The sequence below is a fragment of the Convolutriloba macropyga genome, chromosome 4 (genome assembly GCF_964194025.1).
Source record: "Convolutriloba macropyga chromosome 4, txConMacr16.3, whole genome shotgun sequence".
NCBI lineage: Eukaryota > Metazoa > Xenacoelomorpha > Acoela > Convolutidae > Convolutriloba > Convolutriloba macropyga.
In genome coordinates this window covers 60,823,007-60,833,535 of record NC_134471.1, presented here as the reverse complement: position 1 = coordinate 60,833,535, position 10,529 = coordinate 60,823,007, and the positions used below count along the sequence as shown (strand labels likewise).

The window sequence follows — 10,529 nt, the reverse complement described above, 5'->3', positions numbered from 1 at the left end:
CACAAACACACGCACCCAAACACCCACACGCACATACAAACACACACCAACTTTTTTATCGATCGGCCTTTAAAAAGATTACTTCAGAATCACTAGTGTTTTCCGAATGAGTTCGTTTTCCTTGCTTCTTATTCGTTGTAAAGGAAACTGTTTTTTTTTTACTTTATGGTGCTTACGTTGATACGATGATATGAACCACTTGTATTATGCTGTAATAATTTTTTTTCTGTGGGGTTACAACGTCTTCTTGAAATCATAGTGTTAGAAATTGTTTCCTCTAAATCCGTCAGCCTAACGCTCAAAAAGTTTATGAAACGGTATCATTCAATATTTCATTAAAACGTTGCAGAATTGTTATCCTGACCGATCTCTTATTAAAGTTCAATTTTTATCCTGTCAGATTTCACAAAAGTTTATCCTAATAAAAGTGACGCTATGCCTTACAAAGAAAACAGGCGCGGGATAATCATGCTTCGACTCAAATGAATTTTAGACCTGCACCACTGATAACAAGTATACAGTGTCTATGTCATAAAAATTGAAGACCATCAAACGCTCAAAAAATAACGGCAATGAAAGCAAAAAATGTCGCCTTAGCTCTATTTCATGTTTTAAATTGGAACTTTGAACAATACGAGGCATAAATCAAGGTCATATTTGCCATTTTTCTACTTTAACTACAAAATCAAGCATTGTTCTGCAGTGCAACGTTTGCTAAGAGTTCCTAAGAGCATCTTGTTGCACATACAGACACGCTCCACAGGTACGCACTTACGAACCACACACACAAACACACATACTCAAACGCACTCATACAGCACACACGCACACACACCCACACGCGCGTGCGCACATGCACACAAACAAACACAAACACTCCCACATTTACACAAACGCAGTTCTCAAAAATTGGAGACAAACGAACGCTCAAAAAATACCGGCTATTGAAGGCAAAAAATCCCCTTTGCTCTTTTTCATGTTTTAAATTGGAACTTCGAACAATACGGGGAATAAATCATGTTATTGGAACGTGCTACAAGATAAAAATGTTAGAATATTCTCATATCTTACAAGATGATAACTCTCTGATCTATGAAATTTCATGATCTATGATTAAGGACAATCTATAAGCATTTATTAAGGATAAGTTGTTGTTCAGAAAAGCAACAACTTAAGGTTAATGATACAACACAGCTAAAACAACAGCCCAACAACCTGTCTCTCTCTCTCAAAAACGAGTCGTGAAGATGTGAAGAAGAAAGCTCAAGTTTTAAAATCCGTGACTGAGTTAGTGAAATTTTTTAACCCGTAAAGTAGTGAAGAAGAAAGCTCAAGTTTTATAATCCGTGACTGAGTTTTTTGTGAATTTACTCCGCATGTACTTGAAAGGATCACGTTTGAAAAAGTTCATACAAATAGATCAACAATGAATTCAAAAAAACAGAACTTCACATAATTGAAAAACACGTTGCAGAAACACGACACAAAAAACTGCAGAACTTTTATCATGTACAATCTGACAGTTTAATTTTTTTTGTATAAGACTTGACAAAAAAATTTTCGTATTAGAACTGATGAAAATTTTTGCAGAGTAGTCGTGCAATGCAATATTGGACTTCACTCCTCAGTTTTTTTGGTTTGCAAAAATGGAAAATCATGAAAAACAACAATCAGTTGGTAAAATGCTCGTATGTTCGCATATTTCCTAAGCTTCCATTTTTTGTTGTACTACTTAATTGTTCTTTTTGGTTTGCTCAATTTGTAAGCGTTTTGCCGATTTCCCTGATGTTCACTATTGAGTTGATTCTCTATAAAATTTCATAAAACTTATTTTTGCGTCTATATAATATTCCAAGATTTCCGCAGCTTTCTAAACGTTTCATAATGTTTCATCTAAATTGAATGTCTTGTCTAGTTTACTTTCTTTTACAGAAATATAACAGTTTCGTTTTGTCCGCCTGCATTCGTTATTAAATTGTTTTCGTTCAAGAAAATATTCCCTATTTTAACTAAACAGTGTCATTTTTTTGGAATGCTGTCTCTATCATCAACTTAACATAGAAAACTAGTATCATAAGGAAATTTAACCATATCGAAGACACCCTCTATTTTTCGGAACAATAATTGACGTACACGAGAAAAATCAATGACCTTAGAATCGTGCCCAGGGGAACACTAATTGCAATATCATACGAAAACTCCCAAACAATTTTTCCAGATTGCGTTGTTTTTGCAGACTTTAATTATTTACGTCAGCCGTTTACAATCCGCCCATAAAATTGGGAAATAAGCAAACCCTCGAAAATGCCGGCACCTAGAACTGAGCGTCAATTTGGTCAGCTTAATGGCAACAGTTTTAATTTACCTGTATTATATTTTAATCATATTTTATGTGGACATAATTCAACTTTGTGAAAAACGCTATGAGACAATTATGTGAGAAATTTGACACAACTTGCGCGATAAAAACTTCCTAATCTATGGGGTTATGTGAAATGAAGGAAAGAACGCTATATATACATTTATTAAAGATAAATTATTGTTCAGAAAAGAAACAATCAATTATTAATGAAATAAATGTTATAAAGAAATTGTGAAAAGTTTTATAGAGAAGCTCAAATTCAAAAACAACACAGCACTCAGAAATTACTGAATTATATAGAAACTATTTTCTTTAGAATTTTTTTCGCATGAAATTAAAAAGCACCGTCATCGCATTTTAAAAATCCTTTCAAAGGAATAATTTGATATATTTTCGGAAGTGCTTTCTGTCCAGAGGACATTTTCGGTAGGTTGCCAGCGATTCGTTTTCCAGAAGTTCCTTGGCACAAGTTTCACACAGAATGTGTCCACACTTCAAAGCGACCAAAACGTCTGAGTTGTAACAGAGAACACATGAGACTGTTTTGGCACCCATACTCATGGATCGGCGTGTTGCCATGGCAACCAGGGCGGGGTCTGTAATTTCAGCCGGGTTGTCCTCTGAAATTTAACATAATTATCATAAAAAGATCTGTATTGTATTTTGTTGATCTTCCTATCGTAAAATAGAGCATATGTGGTTTATGAAAAGCACAAAATTCGAAGCACAAAATTTAAACTGGATGTATTTTTTGTCTATTATAAATTTTATTAAGGATAGATTGAGCCATCAATTGTCGTTTTTTATTATTACGGCAGTTTTATGATTTTAAATTTTTATCATCTGTGGTAGATTTGGGGAAAACATGCTAGTATACATAACAATTTTTACAAGTTATTGTAGTCGGAAGGTTCAGCGCGAGTGGTTTTACAGAATTACACGTGTCTGGTGTAAAATTTAACCGCTGTCCTTTTTACGGTCAAAAGACATTAGGAAAACAGAAACACGGTACCGACAATCTATGACAAAAAAAATCCTTCTTAAATGATCGAGTTAGTCGGCTTCAAAAAATCAAAAGTGCCAAAATTTGGCACCAATGGGCAGAAATAAAATCCCCAGTACTAAATTATCAAACGTCGACCGAACCGTTTCCATCTTTTTTCTCGTCGTCCCCTCCTGCCCCGCCGGCAGCCCCCGCATCGCCATCTCCAGCACCCGCAGTATTTGCACCCTGTCCCTCTTCAGTGACCTCCTCTATCTTTGCAGACTCGTCACTGGAAGAACTGGAACTGCTGGAAGACTGTCTCCTCCGGTTGGGACTATCATTGCCACCAGCTGAGTCGGCCGCCAGTCGTTGTAACAGAGACAGTCCGGGACCCTCCAAACCTCTATAACATGATAATATGAAAAACTAACGTTATCAAAATTAATTGAGGAGGGTGTAGCGATCAATGGTACTACGGAAAAAACAGACTAGACTGAACTTAGATACACTTGAAATTTTGTTAGTTAGTGCAACTAAGCGTATTGTGTTCCTATTTACAGCCCTCATCGCATATTGGGCTATATAACGCAATAGAATTAATTAATGGACGTAAAACAATGTTGGAGTAAGCTTAGCAAATCTTTGAAATATTGCAAGAAATTTTAAGATTTTATAAGCCAGCTGCAATGGATTCTGGGTGACAGAAGCTTTGGGATTAGAAGAGAACACATATTCGCTTCATATAGAAACAAATTGTAGAATCAATAATTATAAGAATTAATTAACTCATTAAATTAATTCGACATTAGCACCCGGGGTGATGTGGTAGAAATAAGGATCAAATTTTAATGTCTGGATGAGGGTCACCCTTCCAGACTTTAAATACACAATCTGGACCATACTTTTGTCGACCTAATTCGAAACATTGTTTGTGGTTCACCACGCAAAAACAAATAAAACCTTATTTTTATAAGTAGAAATCACAAAGTTCAACTGTATTTTGTGCGGATGCTATCACAATCAGGCTCCATCGTTTTTGCTCCCTAGTAGTTTAAAAATCAACAGAATTTGAAAGCTTTAAATGCAAATAAAGCAATTCGTGTTTAAAAATGATCTCTGACACCGATGTGAAGTTATATCATCAGCACTTAAACATTACGTTCATTAGTATCATGAAAATGCAGTTCCATACCATACAATTTCGAAAAAAACTTGTCTATCTAGTATTTATAGTTTTAACACAGACTACTTTTGCTGCAAATTGTGGCCGGTCATCCTATCTTTGGTACCATATCATGTTGATTTTGTAAAAAGGCGTTTTTGGAAAAAATTAAAACTGTCCAATAAAGTGGGAACGGGAGTGGTTGATTGGCAAATAGCCAAAACATCCAAAGCAAAATCCAGAAAGCACCCCAAAATTTTAGCAATTTAAACAAATTCTATTTTGAAAGATAACTTCCCGAGAAAATTCATGTAATTAAAAAAATCGGGTTAAAAGTTAAAACAATCTTTATTGAAGTTTTGTAATTTAATAGAATTCTCACACTCCCCTCCATAAAAATAAAAAATCTTATTAAACTGGTCTACTTTTCAATTCTATATATCGATAGAGAAAATAACAAACCCCAATTTGAATACTAACATCTTTCTATTGACTTAAATTTCAAGGAAATTATCAAAACCTAATCAGATTGAGCAACAAATAATGTAATTTAAAAAACTTACGATATGAGCTAAAAAAAGAAACCGACAAAATTTCTTGGCACCCAAGCACATTTCGATTTGAAAAAATGTGGCTCGGAGAAACTGTGCAAACATTGATCCAATTCAAAAAACGAAAACACTTTTTCAGCAATAACAAGCGACATTTTGACTGAGCAGTGATATAGTTGTTTTGGCCCAGCTTAGTGGGGGAGGAACTTTGTGCTCAGCTATTATTTGATTAGTCAAATTTGGCCAACCGATCCATTAAAGAGCGCATCGACAATCGCAGAAAATTCAACTGAGAAAGTTTGTTTGCATAATGTTAAAACTAACCTTATCCTGTCTTACTCTAAGGAATCGTAGCAATTACCTGTCTTACTCTAAGGAATCGTAGCAATTACCTGTTTAGCAATTACCTGTTTTAAACAAAGCGGAACGATAGCAGGTGCAGTTTTGGTCTCAAGATGCATTTTTACAAAGAAATTGATTTGGTTTGTAAAGGGGTGCTGCGTTCTAAAAATCTCTGGTTACAATTTTTAGCTTTTATTCTTGACAATTACAAACGAATCTTTTTTTATATCAAGGTTCCTTTCATGTCAGCACCTACTTATGTTCAAATTAGGCTTGATGAATTGTTATTATTTTTTAATAGAAAACGTCATGGTCGGCATGGCTTCAATAAACAGTTGATGAGGAGTACTTGAGTTTTTCTCACAATTGTTTTTTTTTGCAGTCCTATGTCTTGGTGTCAATAATCGAAGCTCCAAGTGACTTCCAACAGAAGTTAACCTGTTTAATGCCTTCAATTGATACCTAGAGCTCTAATGACTTTGAATACACTTGAATAAAAAAATTATCAAAATTTTTGAGTTTTCTTTCTTATTATAAATCCTTTTTTCTGTCAACTGTAGCTTAGCACTCTTATTAATAACAGGTCCAACTTCTTTCTAATAAAACGCAAAATTAATCTGTTTACCTGTTTTATGTTTTCATAGATTGATTCAAATTCTACCTGTAATTATTGTTCTTTTTTCGTCTTATGACATATCTCATTAATGTCCTAAGTAGATGCGTACGATCCAATTTATAAGTTAATGACTTTAAGTTAAAAGCAAGTCTTCATTAAGAACTTTGGTTTCTTCGTTTCTTAATTTTAAAGGATTTTTGAACTTTTACTTCCTTTTGTTGCCTGGTCTCACCGATAAAATTCTTAAATAAGAATCTTTTGTTAAATTTTTAGTTAAAGGATAGTGACTCCTATAACTGGTAATTTTATTTGGTTGAAAAAAAACTTTGGATTTATCTGATGCTATCCTGACTACGAAAGATTTTTAAGAGAAAATTTATCGAGTTTCGAGGTAATTAATGTTTTTCGTTTGGCTTTTGTTTTTTATTCGTCTGTTCTGTTAGACTCAATAAAAGCAGGTGTCATTAACCCTCTAGTGCGTCATTATTTATTTCATTCAGTTGTTTGTGTTTGTAACAATTTTTAACTCATACGACAAATTTTTTTCGAACAGTAAATTAAGTACCTGTACAAAAATTTGGGCATCATCAACGACTAAATTATTTGCATCGCGGGTTGCAGGCAAGATATTGCTACTTCGAAAAATTTTCTATTTAATGCAATTTTATACAAAATTTCTTTTTTAATTCAGATGTCACTGTCTGCAATGCTCGTTTTGACAGATTAGTGTGTATGAGATATCTAAAAAAAATTAACCTAGTTGTAGAAGCAGAAAACGGAGCTCAATCCATTCTAAGGTATACACCGTCACAATTGAGTAAAACAAATTGTCTGTATGAGAAATAGATCAATTTTACTGAAATGTCAAATAAAATAAAAAGAAATGGCAAAAAACATTCTGACTGACGACCCTAAATTAAGAATTCTGGTGACAAAAATTCAGATATACACTCTGTAACTAGGACCATATGCTATTTTCTACCTCATTACGCTCGATGTAGCGATCGATGGTGCTACGGAAAAAACAGACTAGACTAAACTTAGATACACTTGAAATTTTGTTAGTTAGTGCAACTAAGCGTATTGTGTTCCTATTTGCAGCCCTCATCGCATATTGGGCTATATAACGCAATAGAATTAATTAATGGATGTAAAACATTGTTGGCGTAAGCTTAGCAAATCTTTGAAATATTGCAAGAAATGTTAGAATTTTATAAGCCAGCGGATTCAGGGTGACAGAAACTTTGGGATAAAAAGACATATGCGATTGATATAGAAGCAAATCGTAGAATCAATAATTATAAGAATCAATTAACCCATTAAATTAATTCGACATTAGCACCAGGGGTGATGTGGTAGAAATAAGGATCAAATTTTAATGTCTGGGTGAGGGTCGCCCTTCCAGACTTCAAATACACAGTCTGGACCATACTTTTGTCGGCCTAAATCGAAACATTGTTTGTGGTTCACCACGCAAAAACAAATAAAACCTTATTTTTATAAGTAGAAATCACAAAGTTCAACTGTATTTTGTGCGGATGCTATCAAAATCAGCTCCATCGTTTTTGCTCCCTAGTAGCTTAAAAATCTAAAAGTCAACAGAATTTGAAAGCTCTAAATGCAAATAATGCAATTCATGTCTTAAAATGATCTCTGACACCGATGCCATGTTATATCAGTACTTAAGCATTACGTTCATTAGTATCATGAAAATGCAGTTCCATACCATACAATTTCGAAAAAAACTTGTCTATCTAGTATTTATAGTTTTAACACAGACTACTTTTGCTGCAAATTGTGGCCGGTCATCCTATCTTTGGTACCATATCATGTTGATTTTGTAAAAAGGCGTTTTTGGAAAAAATTAAAACTGTCCAATAAAGTGGGAACGGGAGTGGTTGATTGGCAAATAGCCAAAACATCCAAAGCAAAATCCAGAAAGCACCCCAAAATTTTAGCAATTTAAACAAATTCTATTTTGAAAGATAACTTCCCGAGAAAATTCATGTAATTAAAAAAATCGGGTTAAAAGTTAAAACAATCTTTATTGAAGTTTTGTAATTTAATAGAATTCTCACACTCCCCTCCATAAAAATAAAAAATCTTATTAAACTGGTCTACTTTTCAATTCTATATATCGATAGAGAAAATAACAAACCCCAATTTGAATACTAACATCTTTCTATTGACCTAAATTTCAAGGTAATTATCAAAACCTAATCAGATTGAGCAACAAATAATGTAATTTAAAAAACTTACGATATGAGCTAAAAAAAAGAAACCGACAAAATTTCTTGGCATCCAAGCACATTTCGATTTGAAAAAATGTGGCTCGGAGAAACTGTGCAAACATTGATCCAATTCAAAAAACGAAAACACTTTTTTCAGCAATAACAAGCGACATTTTGACTGAGCAGTGATATAGTTGTTTTGGCCCAGCTTAGTGGGGGAGGAACTTTGTGCTCAGCTATTATTTGATTAGTCAAATTTGGCCAACCGATCCATTAAAGAGCGCATCGACAATCGCAGAAAATTCAACTGAAAAAGTTTGTTTGCATAATGTTAAAACTAACCTTATCCTGTCTTACTCTAAGGAATCGTAGCAATTACCTGTCTTACTCTAAGGAATCGTAGCAATTACCTGCTTAGCAATTACCTGTTTTAAACAAAGCGGAACGATAGCAGGTGCAGTTTTGGTCTCAAGATGCATTTTTACAAAGAAATTGATTTGGTTTTCAAAGGGTGCTGCGTTTTTAAAATCTCTGGCTCAAGATGCAGTTTTGGTCTCAAGATGCATCTTTACAAAGAAATTGATTTGGTTTGTAAAGGGGTGCTGCGTTCTAAAAATCTCTGGTTACAATTTTTGGCTTTTATTCTTGACAATTACAAACGAATCTTTTTTTATATCAAGGTTCCTTTCATGTCAGCACCTACTTATGTTCAAATTAGGCTTGATGAATTGTTATTATTTTTTAATAGAAAACGTCATGGTCGGCATGGCTTCAATAAACAGTTGATGAGGAGTACTTGAGTTTTTCTCACAATTGTTTTTTTTGCAGTCCTATGTCTTGGTGTCAATAATCGAAGCTCCAAGTGACTTCCAACAGAAGTTAACCTGTTTAATGCCTTCAATTGATACCTAGGGCTCTAATGACTTTGAATACACTTGAATAAAAAAATTATCAAAATTTTTGAGTTTTCTTTCTTATTATAAATCCTTTTTTCTGTCAACTGTAGCTTAGCACTCTTATTAATAACAGGTCCAACTTCTTTCTAATAAAACGCAAAATTAATCTGTTTACCTGTTTTATGTTTTCATAGATTGATTCAAATTCTACCTGTAATTATTGTTCTTTTTTTCGTCTTATGACATATCTCATTAATGACCTAAGTAGATGCGTACGATCCAATTTATAAGTTAATGACTTTAAGTTAAAAGCAAGTCTTCATTAAGAACTTTGGTTTCTTCGTTTCTTAATTTTAAAGGATTTTTGAACTTTTACTTCCTTTTGTTGCCTGGTCTCACCGATAAAATTCTTAAATAAGAATCTTTTGTTAAATTTTTAGTTAAAGGATAGTGACTCCTATAACTGGTAATTTTATTTGGTTGAAAAAAACTTTGGATTTATCTGATGCTATCCTGACTACGAAAGGTTTTTAAGAGAAAATTTATCGAGTTTCGAGGTAATTAATGTTTTTCGTTTGGCTTTTGTTTTTTATTCGTCTGTTCTGTTAGACTCAATAAAAGCAGGTGTCATTAACCCTCTAGTGCGTCATTATTTATTTCATTCAGTTGTTTGTGTTTGTAACAATTTTTAACTCATACGACAAATTTTTTTCGAACAGTAAATTAAGTACCTGTACAAAAATTTGGGCATCATCAACGACTAAATTATTTGCATCGCGGGTTGCAGGCAAGATATTGCTACTTCGAAAAATTTTCTATTTAATGCAATTTTATACAAAATTTCTTTTTTAATTCAGATGTCACTGTCTGCAATGCTCGTTTTGACAGATTAGTGTGTATGAGATATCTAAAAAAATTAACCTAGTTGTAGAAGCAGAAAACGGAGCTCAATCCATTCTAAGGTATACACCGTCACAATTGAGTAAAACAAATTGTCTGTATGAGAAATAGATCAATTTTACTTAAATGTCAAATAAAATAAAAAGAAATGGCAAAAAATATTCTGACTGACGACCCTAAATTAAGAATTCTGGTGACAAAAATTCAGATATACACTCTGTAACTAGGACCATATGCTATTTTCTACCTCATTACGCTCCTTTGGACTTTTCTAAAACAACCATTTTCAAGAACTTTTTATCAATTACAGAAAATTTTGAAGCAATCTCAGTAAGGCATTAATTTTAATTACTCTATTCGTATCAACACAACTTTCAGAGTGTGAGTTACACTTGCATGGAATCGTCAGGATAATTCACGGCGAGTTAAACGTGGGATTTCTATTTTAACGTTTTATTGTTTTTGAAATGAAAAATTCGAGCGA

At 33.4% G+C, this 10,529-nt stretch overlaps 1 protein-coding gene across 2 annotated transcripts in view; it reads right to left on the bottom strand.

Moving 5' to 3' along the window:
* Window positions 1-2,506: 2,506 nt before the first annotated feature.
* LOC142337800 (uncharacterized) overlaps window positions 2,507-10,529 on the bottom strand; it is a 118,629-nt gene continuing 110,606 nt past the window's right edge. For both annotated transcript variants that reach the window (XM_075387321.1, XM_075387322.1), the window contains 2 exons: window positions 3,509-3,750; window positions 2,507-2,982 (listed from right to left, as the gene is read on the bottom strand). In XM_075387321.1, coding sequence (XP_075243436.1) covers window positions 2,732-2,982; window positions 3,509-3,750 — 493 coding nt within the window. In that variant the 3' untranslated portion in view covers window positions 2,507-2,731. The remainder of the gene's footprint in view (window positions 2,983-3,508; window positions 3,751-10,529) is intronic.